Source organism: Nyctereutes procyonoides, unplaced genomic scaffold, assembly GCF_905146905.1.
Source record: "Nyctereutes procyonoides isolate TBG_1078 unplaced genomic scaffold, NYPRO_anot_genome, whole genome shotgun sequence".
Classification (NCBI taxonomy): Eukaryota; Metazoa; Chordata; class Mammalia; order Carnivora; family Canidae; genus Nyctereutes; species Nyctereutes procyonoides.
In genome coordinates this window covers 23,491,072-23,513,885 of record NW_026575052.1, presented here as the reverse complement: position 1 = coordinate 23,513,885, position 22,814 = coordinate 23,491,072, and the positions used below count along the sequence as shown (strand labels likewise).

The following is a 22,814-nucleotide window of genomic DNA, read 5'->3' as shown; positions in this document are numbered from 1 at the left end:
TATAAGGGGAAGGCAAAGACACATGAATATTGTTGAGAATTTTATTAGGTGATACAATTTGAATACTGGCTTTGAACCAACTTGAATACGTAAGAGTTATCCCTTTTCCCCTAGGAATAAGAACTGATTAGACTTTGTCTTCTTAGAAAACCAAGACGTTATTCCTTGTGAGCAACAGTGCTAAAGGACCAGACCTCAACACTGAATATGATCTTAATAAATTGCCAATAGCCATATTTAAAATATTTTCTAAATATAAAAATTCTATGCTTAGACCAAGTCCAAGCTTAGAGCCCTCCCTATCACCTTTACTCAAGAGCTGAGTACAAGGTTATCAGTGACTACTTCCTCTGTTATGTTTCTCAAATTTCCAAAGAGTAAGATGGATACTGTGTTGGCCATTCCCTCTTCCAAAGGGATATGATCGTCAGGAACTAGTGTTCATTGGAAGGGAGATCCAAATGTCCTTCAGTCCTAAGGCTAGGACAGCAGAAGCAGTGGAGCAATAGACAGGTATGAATATTTTCTCCTATAAATATTGTCAGCAACAGACACCAACATATACACCTGGCTGTGTTTACCCTAAAAACTAACTAAGGCCCTCAGTGGGGAGCTATATTATTCACTCAGTAGCAGTCTCTTTTGTCACATCCAGAATTAGAGAAAAAATGAGTATTACAGGTAAAGGAACTTTGTTGCAGAGGCCAAAGAAACCAATTTGTACCTTACCTCACTGACTTTATAGTATTGAAAATCAAATGTTATTTGCTTAGAAAGGAAAGGCACTTTTAGTAAATAGCATATTGTTCCTTGAAATACAGTTGTTGAAAACTGAAGAAATGACTTCCAATAAAGGTCCTTAAGTCTTTTTTCCTTTTTTTTTCTTTTTTCCTTATATGTTTACACATAGCTCAAAATTTTGTGTGTAACAGCAATTTTTTGAGGCTAATGGAAAACTGTTGAAAAAAAATGTTGGGAGAATATAAAACTTGGTATAATTTACTGTAAAGAAAAATCACAAAATGGAAAACATATTTAAACTTCTCTTTCACGGATACATTATTTCAAATTTGAAATTCTAGAAGTCTGATCAGGATGTTGGGCTCCTTGTTCTCAAACATGAACCTAACATAGTCGTAATCTTCAGAGTGCGGTGCTTGATATTTATGGCAAAGAGCTTTTTCATAGAATATTACAGAAACTCTTCATAGTATGTGTTTAATAGACCAGTTTGGTTTGGCATCAACTTGACATAAACTTTTGGTTATCCAAAGCCCTTAATTGCTTTGAAGTAAAAGCCCAGTGCTGTTCTTTTTTATTAAAATCATGTTTTTTCCTGTTATTGTGGTCTATTTTGGAAGACTGAGTTGTGATTTTTGCATATGTTCTACATAATGCCTCATTAGCAAAAAATCTTGTATCATTTACAAGTAGCCTGAATGTCTGTGTTGTTTTGAACAAAAATCCATATTAAAATTTAAACAATATAAAAATGCACATTTTCTGCTTATTAAAAAGGCCGTCTTAAATTAAATGCAAAGCAGTAACCAGTGAACACATGTATGTGAACATTAAAATCAGAATGATTTTACCTTTTATTGCCTTTTTCAGCTCCAAAAATATTTATACTCTTACCAAATGTGTAACTAGTTTGTACTAAGTGGTTTTTTTAGTAAATGTTAGGGTGTTTACCTTCTTAATTAAAAATCATGTAAGTTCCACAATATCCCAGTGGAGGAAATTTAACCTATAAATGTTCCAGACACTCTGATTTACCCTCTTCCCTTTGGTTGACAGCAGATTGTCAAATCTTAAAACAGAAAGTCCTTTTGCAGCCATGCAATGTAAGAAACAGCTTGGCCTTAGGGAGTCCATCTTTCCCTTCTAGGCACACAGAGGATTACTTCCGGGTACCCTTAATTTCTTCCCCAGCTTTTTATTTTGAAAAATTGTGCATCAACAGAAAAGTTGCAAGAATAGTAGTCTGAACGTTCACATACCTTTCACCTCTTTGTATCTTTGTGAATGACATAAGTCTATTCTGTATTTGGCATTCATGCACTTTTCCCACTTCTCTGTCCTCTCTCCCTTCCTCCTACCACCTCCCTCCATCTGAGATTTAGACACATGTATCATTTCGCCTTCTGTACACTTCTAAGTATCTTCTAGGAGCAAAGACATCCTCCTGCATAACCACAGTATGGCTGTCATACTCAAGACACTTAACAATACAATAACATCAATACTGTTATACAGTCCATCTTCAAATTTCCCAATTGTATCCCTGATAGCTGTTTTTTTGTTTTGTTTTTTCCCAATAGCTGGTTTTGGTTTGTTTTGCTTTGTTTTGATCTAGTATCCAATTAGGGGTCATGTATTTAATTGTCGTGTCTTTTATGTTTCCTTTATTCCAGAGTGGTTCCCCATTTCCAGCCCATTGATAGTGGTTTGCAGAATGCCCCTCAATTTGTATTTGTCTGATTGCCCGGCCCCCTAATTTAGAGGGCACATCTGGTCCTTGGATGGAAGGGTAACTGGGGCCAAGGATAACCATGCACACATTATTATTACACAGGCAGGTGATCTGTCGTTTTTTTAAAAATATATCCACCAAAAAAAAAAATATATATATATATATATATATCCACCAAGCTTTTGCTGTTGTTTTAAATACCTTAGAATTTGCCCATTAGAAAGTATCACACTCAAATATCATTTCTCTTCTCCCTGTGTTTTTTAATATTAATATAATCTATCTTTTTGGGATATCAGCTTGACATTTTCTCAGCACTTAATATGAACCACACAAATTGTCACAATTTGTAGTAACTGGTATATTAGGACATACTTGAGAGTGGAGACACAGCTAGAACTAGGAATATCTCTGAGGAGGGAAACAGCCTAAAAGAATGGGAAGAAGTGGGGATCCCTGGGTGGCTCAGTGGTTTGGTGCCTGCCTTCAGCCCCGAGTGTGATCCTGGAGTCCCGGGATCGAGTCCTGCGTCGGGCTCCCTACATGGAGCCTGCTTCTCCTTCTGCCTGTGTCTCTGCCTGTCTCTCTCTTTCTCTCTCTCTCTCTCTCTCTCTCTCTCTCTCATGAATAAATAAATAAAATCTTTAAAATAAAAAAATAAAATAAAAATAAAATAAAATAAAAGAATGGGAAGAAGTGATCTCTTAAGATTGGATTTGACTGGCAGCTCTCTCATGTAAGGACTCTGGCCAAATTCTTTACTTTGCTCATAAGCCTTGGTTAGCTACCTCAGCTATAAAGTAAAGAGAATGAAACACGTAAGTTGTTCCCTACCTTTTAAGCAGCACACTTTCATCCCCTAGGGACCTCATGTTTGAAAGATTTTTGTCTACTAAGTAAGTGGTATGTATTTTAATCAACTTTCTGGGTTTTTTTCTTTGGTTTATCAAAAACCTGTATCATGCCAATGGTTGCTTCTGATAATTGTGAAGTAACTTACATCATTGGACTGACTTGGTATAATTCTAGCAAAAAATAAAAATACAAAACCTTCACCTTGGCAACTTAATTGCTGGTAAACCAACATTCTCCATTGGGCTTTTGGATATATTGAATGGAATTCTCAGATTGCCACTGCTAGTTGGAATCTATTAAATTTGATCTGCAAAATGATCCCTTTAAGAAAATCAGCCAGATTTCGGTTCTTCCTGTCTCCAACCAGTCATTGGGAGTGCCCGCTCCATTTTCATAAGAGAGTGATTCTGTGCATTTAGAGTGCTTGACAAAACTGTTTCTCTCCATTCCTCGTGGGTGTTGCGAGTAAGAAAATATTGAGCTCTGATTTATATTTTGACTCACCATCACAAGAAAGGTATGATCCAGAGGTAAATAAACATACACAGCAAATGTTTTCCCTTATGCAATCTTAGGGAGCTTTATTTTCACCTATGAACTCAGGTAGCAGTTTTGAGCAAAAACCATTACCTTTCAAATAGACTTTCCTCAGCTATTTAGTGAAGCTTGTTCCATTTAATTTACCAGCAACCTTCTGTAATCTTAGTAGTGTTACCTTGCTAGTGACTGTTACCTGTGTACCCCTAGTAAAAGCTATGGATAACCTACATTTCTTTTAACAATATGCTTACAGAATGCCTTCCATTGTTAAAAAAAAAAAAAAAATACAGTAGACATGTTTTAATCCTAAAGTTGTCTTCAGCCTTATCCCCCAAATTTAGTCAGCTTAAAACTATGATTCAGAGAGAGCCTCTCCATTCTGTCATAAATATTTTACTCAACTACTTTCCAGAATCTCATAGCCTAGCTTCTGTATTCTACAGCCTTCTCTTCTAAATGGTGTTAAATATCATAACATTTTTGCCTCAAAAAAATCAAGAGGCTTTCTTTAGCATTCTCTGCTGGTACAAAGAGTGAAATGGTGATGAGGGTTGGGGGACAGGGTAGGGTGAGAGAGCTGTGTGCCTGGGGAGTAAAGTATAAGATACTTTCACTGAAGGAAAGATTTTTGCTTCTTAAGATTTCATATTAGACTATACATTACATAGCTCCACTGAAAGTTTTTCCTTCTCCAGTGTATCTGAGGTTTTAAGTTTCTGGATTTATTATGGCACCCAGTAGCAAAGCTGGAGTCAAGTGTTTTCAAGGCTTCCATTAGAAATTCCTTTTTCAGAGTTTATTGCTTGACTGTTTCCAATTATATGAGGGAAACTTGGCACATAGGTTGTTGAACTAGATTACTTTTTTCAACATAAAATCTAATTTATTTCAGTTTGTTTTTAATCTAGAGATGGGTCAACAACTCTTCCAATAGTTTTAGAAGATTTGATCATAATTCTAAATAATAGGTCTATAAAAAAAAAACAAGAGAAAGAAAAGAAACTGCATTTTCCAACTTAATTGTCCAAGGTTTTTTGCAAAATCCTTGTTGAAAAATTTGAGAAATTTATTTTTACAAAGCACATAATTAGACTGCTTGATATCTGTTTGCAGATCATTTCACCATGTGTAATGCAGCATGTATGAATTGTTGCATGACTGTCAGAGTTCATCTGAATGTTTTTTACCATGGATCGTTCTTTCTGTTAGAATGTTGTCATCCTGAAGATGTGATGTTCCCATCACAGTGTATGAAAGAGAGCAAGAAAGTATGGTGTGGCAGTCACTTAAAATACTGCTTATAAAATTAGCTCCATCTCTGTTCTTCAAAGGAAACCAACCTAAGGACCTCCTCCTAGTACAGAGGTCTAGGACAAGCCTCTAAGCACCGACTCTAGCCCCCTCTTGCCTCCATCATCCTCACAATCCTTGTCAGCTTTTTGTGACATTCCTTTCCCTTCTTTCCCTCTCAATCTCCCCCTGTATTTTTTTTTTATCATATTTCATTGGCCTATGAAAGATGTTGAGTCGATTGTCAGGTTTGAGACAATTTTCCATTGTATGTCTTCCTACGGGCCAGGTCACACTTATCACATTGTTGATTTCGATCTTCTATTTAGGACTTTCAGCTAAGCAGCCAGCCTCTTCTTCCCACCATGACCCTCAAAAATGTCTAATCATAGGGGCACCTGGGTGGCACAGTCAGTTAAGCATCCAACTCTTGGTTTCAGCTCAAGTTGTGATCTCAGGTTTATGAGATTGAGATTGAGCCTGTGTCGGGCTCCACGCTCAGCTCAGAGTCCTCTTCAAGTTCTCTCTCCCTAAGCCTCTCCCACTTGTATGCTCTTTCTCTCTCTCTCTCTCTCTCTCTCTCTCTCTCCCTCTCTCAAATAAATAAATCTTTGTTAAAAATCTAATCATAACAATGACTCTTACAGATAAAGCCCCTAAAAACTGACACTTGAAAATAATCATTAAAGACTTGCAGGTGTTGCAAGTGTACTCTTAAGCAAATTGACTTTTTATTTAATGGACCACATTATTATTGTTGTTTTCTAACTCTACTAAAGTTGCATTTGTATCCACCTGTTGGGCATCATTAGCATAAGATACAAAGTCACTTTTCTTGGCAATATTTTGAAAAGTTTAATCTTCAAAGAGGTTAGGAAAATATTCAAGCAAACATCCACCACTTAAAACACACTAAAAAGTTTTTGAAAGATGTTTACCATCCTTTGCCTTACAGAGAAAATTCAAAATTAAAACCTATTATTTCTATAACCTTGTGTGGCTGAATGAGTTATTGGTGCTTAATTCTTTGTTTTTATCATTAAGTAATTGTTACTCAAACATATATAAATGTATATATATTTTTCTTGAAAATACTAAATGTTTAAAAACAAGAAAATATCGGAGATGACTGAAAATGTAAGAAAAGATTTGAAATTATTTGAATAGTTCAATCCTTCCATATCAATAACTGTCAGTCACCATTGAGTGGTCAAACCAAGTAATTCTGGAGAAAACAGATTGTTATATTTTGGTTTCTAATTATGAAAAAGTGAATATCTTCTTTATTTGATTTATGTAAAATATGTTTTCCCTTCATATTATAATATTTTTAGTGAATAAAGAGCATGCTATGGGGAAGAATAGAGAGTATACTGCAGAATGTGTGCTCAGAACTACTAGATAACGTGTTTTAGACACATAATTATTTTAACATTGTGTTAAGACTGTATCCTGGGTAAGATCCAGGTTCTTGGACTTGTTTATCTTCTGTGTGAGGACAACTAACTGTCCGATGCCAAAATACAATGAACTTTCAAATATCAAAGAGGAAAATTAAGTATTTCAAGTCCTCAGCTGGTTTACAGATGTGTGAGCTTTGTAGTCCATTTTCTGGTTCCAGTAGGGCATTGTGACAATTTTTCCAATATGTGTACACTAGATAAGTTTTGGAAGTAAAATTACTTACTTTAAATCCTGAAATAATTTTCTGAATTTAAATTTTTTTATGTTTATTTTTTTAAAGAAATGAAGTTTTAAAACCGAGCTTCACAATTTCGAAAATACTTTTTTGAATGTAAAACGTATTAAATTAAGGAGTCTTTCTCTGTCAGGAAAGTAAATGCCTTTTGAAAACGGGTATTCATTTAGATCTGTGATTAACCTTTAACAAGATCTTCCTGTTAAATTCTACATTTGCTTTAATCTCAGTAGGAAAAATACAAACTAGTATTGCAGCATATAGAGTTTCTATATACCCTGTGGACGTTAAATGATCTCTTACAGCTAAAGGCACATCTGCAACATATTTAAATGCCAGCTTTGGGCATTATTAGTATAAAATGCTAAGTCACTTTTTTGGGAAATATTTTGTAAAGTTGAAACTCCAGGAGGAAACTCCGATAAATGGTAATCTTATGATACCATTTGTTTCGAGGGAGTGGTAGGAAGATGAGTGGCTGTCTTGCATATTTTTCTCTTAGGGAAAAGTAGTATGATCGTCCTTAAAATAAGTATGAAGTTTGGGGGTGGAACCACTACTGTGCTATAGACTGATGTCCTTTTACTCTTTCAGGACGCTGTAAAATGGTTTTAAGTGCATATTGTAAGTTGTTATAGGGGTGATACAAGTCATCAAATTTGAATCTCCCTTCAAACTCTGAGAATATATGAGTTTAACAAAGTTCAAGAACAGTGAGTGGTTGGCATTAAATAATCTATCCTAAGTGTATAGTAAACTAAAAACCTTGGTGATTGATATGCAAGTGTGTAAATTTTTCCTAGGTAATGTTTCAATGGAAAATTGTGATTCCACCACAGATTTTTTTCCTTTTGCCTTGCATTTTTTACTTTGTCTCTTTTTTTCTTAAACACATCGTTGAAGGTCAAACATTCGGGACAATGTAGAAATGATTAAGCTTCATAAACAACTAGTGGAGAAAAGCAACGCTCTTTCAGTAATGGAAGGAAAATTTATTCAGCTTCAAGAGGTAATGTGATCATTTATTTTATTATAGTGATGCATAGATACAAATGTATCTATGTGTATACCTAGTATATACAGAGATATAGTATCAAAGATAGTGCTTAAGTTGTATTTTTTAAATAGAACGGTCCTAACACTAGAAAGTTATTTTTAAAGATGCTCTTTTTATTCTTAAATGTGTATAACTTCATATGTTATTTGTAATTTATAACTTAATAACTAAAGAAATAACTGCTTGGACTTTTCTTAAATACCTGTCTTCTTAAAATAATAGACATCTTAAATTATTTCATGCCAAAAAAATGTATTTTTGACTCCTTTTATCTGTAATTATATGGGGACATAGCACTGAAGGTTTAAATGCATTTGCATCTATCTTCAGTTATAAGCACTTATGAGATATCCAAGATAGACCAACTTATAAATACATCAGTAATCAGGTTTTGTTCAATCTTTCTTTGGTGTGCTGTTTTGTTTTGTCACTATCTACCATTATCACAAAATATTTGAGTGCCCATCATGTCAGCTATCAGTCTACTTATTTTAAATCTTAACCATTTTTGTTGACAATACTCAGGACTCTTCATCCCCATGGCTGCCTTAGGATTGTGGCCCCACAGAAATATGCCATCAGAAGGTTCCTATTTATTGGCACTGCATAATTAACATAGATTCTGGAATTAATGAACTCCAAAACATTTCAGATGAGGAGAATTCATATTAAGCAGTACTTTCCTTAAAGTACTGAGACAAGGAAAGGAGTAAATTGATGGGCAGCATAGGGTGATCTGAAGCTTAAATTTACTATTGAATTAGATAAATATTTTTAAAATGTGTTTTGGTTAGTGTTTTCCCTCCTGCACGAACCTCCTTAAATGTGAAGTAGTAACTACCTTCCGTATAAATATGAGGGTTTATGAAAGAGAGACGATGAATTGGAGAGTAGAGACGATAGCACTATCTGCCCAAAGATAGAAGAGGGAGATTAAGAAAACACAGAGCTGAGGGCCATTTCTAACATTGAGAATTAGGAAAGGAAATAAAGACTGAGCTTACATTCTTTTGTCACTTTCACCTTTTTGACTTCCATTTAACAGTGCTGCCAAGTATTTGTTCAAATACCAACTATGACAAGCGACTGCAATAGCATAGGTTCCTCTTGGGGATTGGTATTGCGTAAAGAAAGATTTGAAAAGTTCAGACCAACAGCTTTAGCAAATGAGGCAGGAGGCCCAGGAAAAGCTGGTTAAAGATAGCATGCTATAATATAATCCAAGATTAACAAAAACTGGACTCAAGTTACTCAGTAGCAATGTTTCTTTTAAATGATTGGAGAGGGCAGCCTGGGTGGCTCAACCGTTTAGTGCTGCCTTCAGCCCAGGGTATGATCCTGGAGACCCGAGATTGAGTCCCATGTCGGGCTGCCTGCATGGAGCCTGCTTCTCCCTCTGCCTGTGTCTGTGCCTCTCTCTCTTGTCTCTCGTGAATAAATAAATAAAATCTTTTAAAAAAATAAAAAAATAAATGGAGAACTTCTGTAGAATGTTAAATGATATTAATTAGCAGATGAGCCATTTCATGTTATGGTCTTTTGGTCTCTCTGGAAAGACTTTAATATGATCATCTTTTTATTTATTAAAAAAAGTATTGGCATTTAAGAATATAAATTTGAATCTAAAACATTCATAAATGCCATTTTAAAAATTAAGGAATTGGGATGCCTAGCTGGTTCGGTCGTTGGAGCATGCTACCCTTGATCTCAGAGTAGTGAGTTCAAGCCCCATATTGGGCATAGAGATTACTTACAAATAGATAGATAGATAGATAGATAGATAGATAGATAGATAGATAAAATTTTGTTTCTAAAAATTAAGACGACTTTAGTAATTATTTTTACTGAATTGAAAATTTCAATCTAGTTGTATTAAAACAACCCTCTCTTAGGCTGTTTATGTGCTGTGGTGACAAATCCTTTCAAGTTTGATTATCTATGGTTAACATTTATTTTGACCCATGTGGCAGCATTCTTAGACAGCATGTCCAACCATTGTAACCACAGCAGAAAGGAAAAAAATTGCTAAAACTAATTTACTCACCGGTCGCTAATCAACCAGTCAAAAACTAGGAGGAAATAAAGGATAAAACGTTTTCTTTATGTGACTCTGTGCTAAGATAACCCTATATTTTTTTCCTAATTATACACTTAGGTCAATAGTGTCTCCATGGACAAGTAGCACATATATATTGTTTATGAGGTGAAGAATAATCTGTATATTGTGAACTTTAGGAGTAAATTCACTTACAAAATTGTAATTACTTACTAAACACGGAATCCAAAAATAATTTTGAAAAGATTTTCTTTTTGTTTTTTAGAAGCAAAGAAGTCTCCGGATCAGCCATGATGCCTTGATGGCAAACGGAGATGAGCTAAATATGCAACTCAAAGAGCAACGTTTAAAATGCTGCAGTCTTGAGAAGCAATTACATTCCATGACATTTTCTGAAAGAAGAATAGAAGAGGTAAGCTCCCAAGAGTTTATTAGCCATTCCTTGTATTAAAACTTCTCTGTCACTGTTTCAATAAAGTAAAATAGAGACATTTAAAAAATATGTTTACTTGAAGATCCTAAACTACATACATGGTGCTTTGAGCACAGCAAATATAGTCATGCCAACTCAGTGCCTAAAAATACTTGCAAATGTGCTGATACCCACTGGTTACCTAATGGATTGACTCTTGAGGAAAAAGAAAACACGACTTCCCAGTGGAACTTAACTTTCTCTGCCTCAACACCTGATTAGCCATTTGAGATACCAAGACCACGTTAGAGGACACATCTGTTTCTGAGGAGAGGGATAGTCTGTCGTGCAACATCAGCAATTTTGTGAAATTATTTCATTTTATTTCTAGGAAGTTATTTGAAAACTCATCTTTCTATTCTTGTTGCTACTCATGTCTCCAAGCTAGCACAGTCTCTTCCTGTAGTCTGTTAAACTTGTCCTGAAAGAGAATGGCAGTGAAATAAATAAGATGCCTACATTCTGCTCTTATCTTGAAAGAATCCTTACTGTGTCTCAAACTAGCATCAAAAGAGAATTACGAACATAGAAATGAATTTTGAGAGTCTCTCACCCACAGGAAAACATTGTAACTACAAAATATACTGGTGAATAAAACTTAAACATGAATGCTAGAAATAAATACAGAAAGCTACTTTTTAGTTGTAAAGCTATAATGATTATCCTGAGTTTATTTCTAAAAATATTCATTAGGGTAAAACAGGATATATGATTCATTAGATGTGCTACTGATTCTTTGTACATTCATTGCACATTAGATGGCTAGCAAACATAAAAAATTGTGTCTTGAAAGTTAATTGTGATTGACAAGATTTGTTTGAGCCATGAACCAAAAGAAAAGTTAATCCTTTTATTTTTTATGGGCCAGTTGGAAATTAATACAAAATGAATGTAATGATAGAATTCATCAGGGAGGAAAGTAAAAAATATTATGTTTCTCAGACTTCATAGCAAACTTTTTTTTTTTAATTTTTTTTTTATTTTTTTTATTTATGATAGTCACACAGAGAGAGAGAGAGAGAGGCAGAGACACAGGCAGAGGGAGAAGCAGGCTCCATGCACCGGGAGCCCGACGTGGGACTCGATCCGGGGTCTCCAGGATCGCGCCCTGGGCCAAAGACAGGCGCCAAACCACTGCGCCACCCAGGGATCCCCATAACAAACTTTTAACACATTCTTTATTGAGATTTGACACATGTCACCATAAAGCAATGCATACATTTCTGCTAAATTAAAACAAATATTAATTTCATGTTTACTTAACAACTTGGAAAAAATCAAGCTAAATTAAATACAGAAAACATAAGTTGACTAGTTAGCAACTGCAATTTAGAAATAAAGATGGAAACATGTTAGCCTCCCCTCATGTTATTTTACCCCCGTGTGGTTTTATTTGATAATCACCTAATGTGTCATTTTCTTTTCATTTTAGCTGCAGGATAGAATTAATGATTTAGAAAAGGAACGGGAACTTTTAAAGGAAAACTATGATAAACTTTATAACAGGTAAATCATGAATACATGCGTTTTCTCATTCCCTTGTTTGAGATCTTTTATATCAAAGCAGTAGATGTCAAAATGTCTAATAGTGATTAAAAAATTAGTAATGTATGACTGCAAGAAATATATATATATATAATTTAATGTAATATATATAAATACATATGTATTAAAAGAAAAATAGCTTTTTTTAGGTATTGGTAAGAAATTGTTTAAGCCGAGCAGTAGACTCTTACTAGAAAATCATATCACTTTGTTGCTATTACCATTTATTGAATATAAACTGTAAGCAAGCAGGCTATGCTAAATACTCTTCATACATTATTATAAATTTCTCATAACAACCAGGAAATGTAGGTATTGTAAATGCCCATTTTGCAATGAAAAAAAACAGAATTAAGTCACTTTTCTACATTCATAAAGCTGTGTAGTGATAAAACTTGGATTTGTGCATCTTCTGGTCTCTCCAAGCCCTGGTCTCTTCCCTGGACTACCCAGCTTATTAGCTGAGAGTGATTCTCTTGGTGGAAAACAAACGTGTACACTTAAAATTGTCTCTGTTCCTTATAAAGAGAAAATATCTTTCTCTCAAGATAAATTGTTTTAAGTGTATTTATATAAGTAATCTTTACACCCAACGTGGGGCTGAAACTCATGACCCTGAGATCAAGAGTTGCAGGCTCTTCCAACTAGCAGCCAGGTGTACCCCCTCATATAAAATTTGAAAGAGCTAGTTCAGTTTTGTTTTTTAATCAACCTCATAGTGATGGTATTTTAAAAATTAATCCCTTCTGATAATGTTAGAAACAAAATTCTATACCACAGCTAAGCTTATTAGTTAAACAGTACAGATATCTGTGTGTCTGTATATGTGTGTATTTTTAAGTCTTTTCAGTATATGGTAACTGATGAAGGATAAATACAGGTTCATATGAAAGTAAATTTAATATAAATATTGGAAGGTATATGTTATAGTTAATATTCAACAGTTGGCCCTATTGAGTGTATTCTGAAACATCAGAAAGTAGCCATCTGATACACAGATACACCTCTTAACTTTTTAACTGTATGTTTTGGATTTTTATAAACTAAATGTACATTTTGTAAATTAATCAAATCATACCTAAAGAGTGTGTTGATACGGCTTTTAGTTATTTTTACTTTGAAAAGATACCTAGATTATTGTTAGGCGTCATTCCAGTGACATAGATCATCTGTGTTGTTTACCTACTAGTGTTGATTATCTTTGCATAGTGGCTCATTACATTAAAAGTTATCGATAGCAGATTCAGACATTAGTTATAAAATAATACCTGGGGCTCTCTCTCTCAAGGGTAGACTGGCTAAAAATCTTTATGTGGGATCTACCTTGGACCCCTTCCAGATCATTTGGCCCTATTGCTTTGTTCTGGCCTTTCTCTCATCAGCCCTGATTAATTTTACTTAAAGCATTTATTATGCCTCCTCTTTTACATTTACATTCCTGTAGAAAAATACAGGGTTTATATTGCTATATATCTAAATATTTAATAGTTCTGTATTTGAAAATTCCAAATTTCAGTATATATAGATGACACAACCGCTGCATTATAGGGCAGAGAATAATGCTATCCCCGTATTTTAGAAATGAGAAAACTGAGACTGAAGAAAAATTGAGAGACTTGTATAGAGTCATACAGCATTGCTGAGACTCCAATGTAGGACCCAAACCCCATTCTTTTGACTCTGAAATTGAATTTTTCCCCCTGTTCTTCATTATCTCTCTGATTTTATTGCATTGGAAAACTGATCCTGTGGAAGGGAAATGTTCGTGCAATGATAGAACTACTAAGCATTCAGAAATTGTTATTGATTTATATTTATCCTCAACATCTTGTAACTTCAAATAATCTAACGTGGTCTTAATACAAGAAAATAAGTGCCATTTGGCCATTACTTATACATTTTCTACTTCCCAATTTGAAGATTTACTGAGCATACCTTCTGGGAATAAAAAACATTAAACATGGGATCCCTGGGTGGCGCAGCGGTTTGGCGCCTGCCTTTGGCCCGGGGCGCGATCCTGGAGACTCTGGATCGAATCCCACATCGGGCTCCCGGTGCATGGAGCCTGCTTCTCCCTCTGCCTGTGTCTCTGCCTCCCTCCCTCTCTCTCTCTCTCTCTCTCTCTCTCTCTCTCTCTCTCTCTGTGACTATCATAAATAAATAAAAAATTTAAAAAAAAAAAACATTAAACTTAGCTGGGAATAATGCATAAATGGAATTTTGAGGGAGAGATGTTTTTCTCGTATTTACTTTATCACCGTGAAACTTTACCTCTCCATATTAGTAGATGATCTGAGAGTGTAAATCTGACTTTGAAGGGTTTTTTTTTTTTTGAAGGGTTTTTTTTTAATGTTTTATGCTTGAGCTACAATTTTTTCTTATCACATTAAAAACAGACTTCATTATGCAGCTTGCATTTGAATTTTGTATGAGATATATGGAAGTAAATGTGTGTAATGGGTGTCAAAACACTTTGTATCAAAAAAAGAATTAATGTCACTTAAGCACAAAACCCAGCAAGCACACATGATAGCAAATAGAACTATAAAATTCTCTAATACAAATTTTTAATATAGATTATGTTTTCAGAAGCAGAATTAGAGACACTTCCACAAAAATCATTGTTGCCCTTAAGATTTTTTACAGCTTTTGTGTTTCGTGGTTCTGTTATTCATCATTGCCAACATCTAGTGCTCGTCAAAAACTAAATAAATTTACTCCCTGTTTAGTTAGTCATGGTGATAGCATGTTTTTTAAAGGAGAGCATTTGTTTGTTATTCAAAATTGGCTAGTTTTCAGGAGAAAAATATGATTTGCAGATTACATTCTCATCTTCCTTTTCCAAATGAAATTTTGAATGTGTTTATTACTTGACATATGACATATTAGGGAATCATCTGGTAAAATAAAACCCTCATGTTAGTATTTGGTATGAGCTTGTTTTAATATGAGAGAACATTTTTGATATGATGCCAAGAAATAAGTATAACTTTAAGAAATATTCCATTTAAAAATTCAGAATAAACTTTTTGCAATGAAATTTGTGTGGTCAGAGAGAAACTTTATACTTCTCTGTATAAAGCTGTGTCCCATTTTTGAAGTTAGTATATATATCTAGTTTTAGCATGGTGTAACTGATGAATACAATAGTCCTTCTATTGTATATATGAATAACCTGGAAAACAGCAAAATATAGGTTTCACTACCCCTTTGAAACCTCCATCCCCCAGCCTCCCACTACCATCCAATTCAGATTTAGTTAATTTGAGATAGGATCCAGAGAATCTGTGAGAAGTGATTTTAAGGTATTACTCCTAAGAGGCACTAATACCTACTTTAAAAAAAAGAAGAAAAAAAAAGAGTTGGTTAGTTCTTGGAGGTGGTGTTAACCGTTTTAAGAATCGGTTTTTACGGGATCCCTGGGTGGCGCAGCGGTTTGGCGCTTGCCTTTGGCCCAGGGCGCGATCCTGGAGACCCGGGATCGAATCCCACGTCAGGCTCCCGGTGCATGGAGCCTGCTTCTCCCTCTGCCTATGTCTCTGCCTCTCTCTCTCACTGTGTGACTATCATAAATAAATAAAAAAAATTAAGAAAAAAAAAGGAATAAAAAGTCGAGGAAACAGTCGTATATTTAAAAAAAAAAAAAGAATCGGTTTTTACAATAGTAGAGTCGAGTCGTCTAATATCCAAAATTTAATGGAGCACTGCTGACCACTCACAGACTCTCTGGGCTCCATTTCTGTAAAGTGAGCACCTGTCCCCTACAATCTTCTAGGAATCATGAAAGCTCATGTGATCAAATACAAGCATTTTGTGCTTCCCAGAAATCAAACTGAGTACAGTTGGAGCATCATTTTCTTTCAGCAAGTGAAATATCCCTATGTAAATACGTATTTAATTTCCATTAGGTCCTAACTAAAGTACCTATGGATTTCTTTGTGGATGACTTAGAGCTTATTCTTCCCTCTCTCATATATTAGGATGCCCTTAAACATTGGAATATGTGAAATTTCTTCTGTAAGAAGAAAGGCCTTAGGGTGGAGATTAATTCTTCAGCTCTTATTTCTATCTGATCATGTTGTTGATCACCGTTGTGTATGTTGACCCATGACTGCCAGTGGACATGCCAGTGACCACAGGCACCAATGGGCATTCGACTAGAGATTGACATTTTCTCACTTCTGCAATAGAATGTGACAATGAAATGTGCACACAGACCAACTATGATCCCCCCTCACTTGTCACTATAAGCAATATACAAAAACATTTTCATGAATAAAAGGTTCTCAAAGACTCTTCTCATATGCAGATTTAATCATGTACACAGCCTTTACAAAGAAAATGGAGCCAGATGTGGTTCACCATTTATAGTTACACAGATGGCTCCAAGCATAGAGGAATACAGTAAATTCAAAAGGAATTCCTCATGAAACTCCAGTGGAATGTAATCCTAAATTTAGAGGGAAAATAGCAGTGGACTAAATTCAGATTGACTTATGCTGATTTACACTAGTATTTTGTGGGTTTGGAGAAACCAGGCTGCTAAATTGTTCTTAATTTAAACACATACAGCTTCTGATGTTTCTGCCAGATTAACTGTTGGTGATCTTTTTGCTGGTACTAATGCTATTGGAACACTACTGTTTCTAATTTTTGGCGTCTGATATAATGTATAATTGTGCCTATTTCATCATGCTAATTTTTTTTCCGGGTAGTACATGTTTTTAATAATACAAGACACACACACACACACACACACACACACGTGTTTGTTTGGTTTACATAATTTGACCAGACATAGAAATTGTTTGTTCTTTATTTTTAAAAAATGAAAATGTAAATGTAAAGGAATATTCTTTAATATTTAAAGTACATGCTTTGTTTGGATATCATTTAAGTCTAGATAATCATACCACTGATAAAATTAACTTAAAAGACTGGTATATAGGTCCATGTGTTTCTTAAGATTCCATATGCGAAATGAGAACATTGATAGAAGAAACAGAGACCATATTTAGAGAAACTTCTAGAATTCCATTTATTTTTAAGCTCATATTATTTTAAATGCAATAAAAACATTCAAAATGTAAAATAGACACAATTCTGTTCCTTTGAAAGCCATGGCTCTCAGAAAAGTATCTCTTTTAGAATAAAAACTTAAGACTAGCTGAGAGCAACATTAAGGGCAATTTTCAAAAACAAGTTTTTCTTCCATTTGCATCATTACAAAACCAGATTTTATGAGTTCTTATTTCATTTACTAGGTTTATAATAAGGAGAAGAGTCAAAGCTGCTGATAATTATTCAATCATACCAAGCTTCACAGATAATAGTTTTCTGCTGAAATACAGATCGAGATCAGTTTTTCCAAAACCTGGCTATCACCTGGGGAAGTTTTATAAAACTATGAATTCCTGGGCCCCAGATCCTTCATTTTTCTATCCCTCTGAGGGTTTTTAGTGCAACAGTCTAGCACTAGCGTTTAGCTTATCGGCATTCGGGAACCACTGGTGCAAATGAATGCTGAGATTTTGTCATTAGTAGATTGTAACAAGAGTTTAAACTGTTGTGCTTTTACTAAGGAATAACATTTCTGTCTTCATTCTTACCAGGGTGTTCTCACTGGGTTTTCTTCACAGTTGTGTTACAAGTAAAACTTCATTCTTAGCTTGTTAATGCTGTGTGTGTGTTGTGTTAGGACAAAAACTACATTATCACTAATTCTTAATAGCAGAATTACTGTCTCATAGTTCACTGTGCTAGCACTTCATGGCCGGAGTTCTGTGAATGTGTATTATTAAGCACAGACTCAGTAAAAGTTTCAGGTTCTAGAAGTGAAGATCAGGTGGCGAGCCTGTTTTCTCTGTTTGAAGAGGGTTTGTATGTGGGAGAGCAGAGTTTTATCCGAAGCCGATGGCTGAGGTTTGGAATTGCAGATTCCTCTAGAGTATGTACAGTATCTGAATTCCTTTACTAGTCCCACAAAAGCTGCACACTGCCAACTTTTCTGACTGTAGAGCTCTAAATTAAGGCCAGTTCCTTTGCTCATCCCACAAACCCTTTCATGTTTCCTAACCGCAGCCTGAGAAAGGCGCCTTGGTTTCAACAGCAGCAGACCAGCATATGTTTACTTAATTCCTAAGACATGATGACAGTGGTCTCTGTGCCACTAAAAGCTTTTCTCTTTGGTATTTTCGGTTAAAGCCGATTTCCAGGCTCTCCTTGCATGTCACGTGTGTTTTTGCAGTGCCTTCAGTGCTGCCCACGAAGAGCAATGGAAGTTAAAGGAACAGCAGCTGAAAGTACAGATCGCTCAACTCGAGACTGCCTTAAAATCTGACCTAACAGACAAAACTGAAATCCTTGACAGATTCAAAAACGAAAGAGGTACATATAAAACGACTACTGACTTATTCATTTCAGACATCTGTGTTACTCATTGTTATTCACTGACTCAGTCAGCACTGATTGTGGCGCCTACTGTTTTGCCAGGCACCGTGCTACATATGGGGGACATATCTTGTATTAATGGCCATCCATGTTCGTGAGTTTATTGGTCACTCGAAATTTCCATTTACTCAACCTAGCTTATATGCCAAAGGAGTTTGTTTGTTTTCCTCATCAGTGATAGTTTTTATTCAGGTTGTCTTTCGTTTTTTGTTTTGTTTTGTTTCCTAAATGTCGAGCCTTTCTGTATTCAGCAGTCAATGAGCATTTACTGAGCTACCAGGATATGTTAGGCAGTGTTCAAAGTTCAGGGGGATACAGCAATGAACCAAACAGAGGCGTTGCCCTCATGCAACATAAATTCAATAGGGAGAAACTGAAAATAATTAAATATGCAACGTGTCAGGTGGTAGCAAGTGCAGTGGGAATAAAAAAGCGGGGTAAGATGATAGGGTAGCAGAAGTGCTTGCTAGTTTTGATACGTCGAACAGGGAAGATCTCTGATAATGAGATATCTATATCTACCCTATGACAGTGAACTTAAATACCAGGAAGACTTGTCAAGATATCCCTGCTAAAATAATAATCATTAATAAGTTTTGTATGCAAGTCACAGATCTCACCCTTCTCATCTCATGGAAACAAAATAATTATAATTAGAGTAGATGTCTGACTTACTAGATTATACTCACAAATGCACAACAGAGGAATTGAATTATTTGCGTCAAATGTTGTATCTGTTGCTCATCTACTACATAAACCAAGTGATGTGATAACGTTGCTTCTTTTAAACATTTGCAATTGTGTTGCATGAGAGCTTTTCAAAGTTTAATGCAGGCTTAGTTGAAAAATACATTTCTACTTAGCACTCTATTGATTTAGATAACAATGCCATATTTTATTAACTATAAGAGATATTTTTTCTCATTTGACATCTCTGAAATTGGTATACATCTTATAAATGATGACATTTTAAAATTATGGTCTGACCTTTTTTAATATTTTAAGAAATATGAAATCAGAACACTTATAATCAATGTAGTCTTAATTTCAGTGAAAGACACATTTGCAATATTTATTTACCAAGTGACTGAATTTCGTGAAAAATTATGAATTTTTCTTGGAAATATTGTGAGTAGAATAAAATAGTGGCATGATTTGTGACTGGGTGGGCACTTAAAAGTTTTGATGTCAAAGATACATATTTCCTGATTTTTATGTCGTACTTAACAGAGTGCTTTTGTTTAGTAGTTGCTCAGTAAATCCTTGCTGACTGAAGGAAGCAGAATCACTCTATATTCCCTCTCTTTTTGCCAACAACAAATATAAACTCTCCATTCTTAATGGAAGAGAAATGAGAAGGAAAAAAAAAACAAGACCTGCCTTATTTCTGTGCTTTCTATATATCCCCAAATAATAACTCCAAAATTCTTTATCTCTAAGCATCTCAATTGGTCTCTAGAAAGAAACTCTTAAGGGGATAGAATCTTGGTGGTCTTTTTTTTAAAAAACTATCTATTGCTGAATTAATTCCAAAGGTTCTTTTAAATTATTAAAACTGAAGTTGCTAAGTCATTTTAATCCACCATTAATACATTCCTCTTTTTTTTTACTTTTTATGTCATGTATACCACTAAAAAAAGTTCAGTAAGCAAACAAAAAAAATTCTAAAAGTCACTCAATCACACAACCCACAAGATAATCATTATTAATATTTTTATGTATATCCTTCCAGAGTTGTTTCTGTATGCACAGATAGTCTTATAATGTGCTGCTTTTTTATTTACTATATTATGAAATCGTTCCTTGAGTATAAATATAAATCCACATCATCATCACCATTTATTAAGTTGTCATAGTTTTCCATGTGAAGATGTACCAAAGATTAAGTCTTCTGTGGATGAATTTTTAAATAGCTTTAGTTTTTTTTTTTTAAGTATCATAAACATCTTTCTACACAAATATTTACACATTTATTCAGTTGTTTCCTTAAGAAAAATTGCTAGAACTGAATCTTTCTTTTTAGTACAACTGTTATTTATTTTGCTTGACCTCCTGAAATGTATAGATCTAATGATTTAAGTTTGGGGTTTTTTTGTGAAAATGTTACAATAGATTATAAGAAAAATATTACAGCCTTGAATCATTTTTCCCCCAGGGAAATACTAAACAAAAAAAAATTGAAATTGTCTATATAAGGAAATCTTTTAATATTAGAAAGTTCCTTTTTGTATTACAGATTTTTAAATTGTTTCATTTTACTTTGAAGTCTCTTCACACATTTACCTTTTCATGTATCAAGTGTTCTTTGCCAGAAGATGTTTCCCTGGGTTCTTAGAATCATTCATCTAACTGGCAAATTATTTTTAGAGAATACTCACCTCTTTATTCAAGGTACAAATTAGTTTCAGATTGTGTGAATATGTGGGGGAAGGATATGTAAATGCAGTTTGCATTTGGTTAATGCTTAAATTAACTGCATGTGTTTAAAGGCCCTGCTTTTGAAAGTTCCTTTCTATCTTTAGCTGAAATGCATAATTCAGCATAATGCATATGGTTATATTGATCACAGCTGAAGATATTAGCACAAAGGAGCTCTGAAAATTGTTTAGTTGAATTGTTCTCTGCACTCTGCTTATTAATGGTGTGCTTGAAGAACATAATTTTAAAAGAGTAAAATGTTATCTCATTTGAATAAAATACTGTTTAGCTTAACCTGCTTTTTGTCAAATCATAAGGTAAGGAGGTTATTTTTCATCTTGTACAGGATGCTTTGATTTTTCATATTATAATTCAGCAAGTCTATCTCTTCTTTGAACTATAGCATCTCCGTGCTTTTTAAAGACCCAGGAGTTATATCCCCAGTAAACAGTTTGAGAAAGGGAAATATTGTGGATAATCCTACATAAAATTTAGTAGAAAGAAAGGTACTAGTATCCAGTAATGTCTTTTCCCACTAATAAGACACTTTCCCACTAATAACATCCTACTTTTAAAAATATGAGGGGAAATGGGGACATTGTTGTGGAAACAGAAATCAACAAAGGAAGAAACATTTGAATAAGTTTATTTTTACCTACTAGCATATCATTCTCAGGACCCTGCTCTGAAATATTGAGAGAATAGAAAAACTAGAACATAAAACTAGTAATCAAAATATAGTTTGGATGAAGTGATCATGTCCTTTCCCCTTTACCTCAACCTCACAACCCATAGCACTTCTTGCAGGCCAGAGAAGGAAATTATATCAGCCTCAAGACCTTTGGTTTTACATTTTTCTTACTGTACTTAACCTTCTTTCTGTTACCTAACCATTCCCATCTAGGTTTTTTAACCTAATCAACATAAAAGAAAGCATTCCACACTCTTACTCTATTCTGTAACTGAAAAAGATGTTTATCTCCTCTACAAATTCATGTTTATAATTAATCCTAATTTTTAGTTTAAAGACAAGTATTTGTCTTCAAAATTACCAAGTATTGTTCACATTTGGAAATTGTCTCATTTAGGTCACTTAGTATTAGCAACTTATACTTGAGTATAACCTTTTAACCTTTCATCGATAAGATAAAAATGTTTATATATTTGTTATTAAAATGTCTCTGCATACCCTAGAGTCACATTTTTTTTTCCTTTTTAGTTTGTCAGGAAATATGTGACATCAAAAATAATCCAAATTTAGTCCCTTTCTTCTTAATTGTGTAATTTATGATTTTCACTTACATGTAATATTTATAGCTTGGGAACACAAAGCATTTTAAAAGTCAGAAATGTATTTGTGTATTCATGTAAAGAATTCTTGACAAATGTGTTGGCTTGTTTTTTTAAGAAAAGGAAACAAAAATGTACAACTTGAATTGAGGACTTTTGATAAACACAAATCTTTGAAAATAGGATGAGATTAGGAGACACTTTGGATGACATGGTTTGGAGTTAGTCTACGGGGAGCCAGAAAGGATACTTGACCCCCCACAGTGAACTCTGTTGAGGAGTACGCTGAAGAACATGAGACTAAAGAATAGATTTGTTAGCTAACTCTTTTTTTTCTTTAAGTTAAACATATGTTTAATGCAGGGAATGAAAAATTAGTCTCTTTATGAATTTACCACCTTTTGTAGCTCTACCCTGTACTCCTACTTGTGAGTCCAGGCAAGTGAGTGCCTGGGCAGACATAACCTATCTATAGTCCTTAACGACAGCTTGAGTCCATGTCCTACTAATTAACAGTACAAACTCAATGAATAAAGAGCACACATGAATTATTATTGATGCTACCATGCACTAGCTGAGAATACATTTCTCCTATCTTAACAGATTTGTTCAAAATGTGGTTGATTAAAATGATGGGTTTAGTATTACCAGAGAAATTAATGTTGTTTT

At 34.4% G+C, this 22,814-nt stretch overlaps 1 protein-coding gene across 7 annotated transcripts in view; it reads left to right on the top strand.

Moving 5' to 3' along the window:
- Positions 1-22,814, top strand: part of RPGRIP1L (RPGRIP1 like) — a 94,123-nt gene that overhangs the window by 15,276 nt on the left and 56,033 nt on the right. For all 7 annotated transcript variants that reach the window (XM_055332500.1, XM_055332498.1, XM_055332501.1 and 4 more), the window contains 4 exons: positions 7,761-7,866; positions 10,236-10,382; positions 11,875-11,948; positions 18,235-18,374. In XM_055332500.1, coding sequence (XP_055188475.1) covers positions 7,761-7,866; positions 10,236-10,382; positions 11,875-11,948; positions 18,235-18,374 — 467 coding nt within the window. The remainder of the gene's footprint in view (positions 1-7,760; positions 7,867-10,235; positions 10,383-11,874; positions 11,949-18,234; positions 18,375-22,814) is intronic.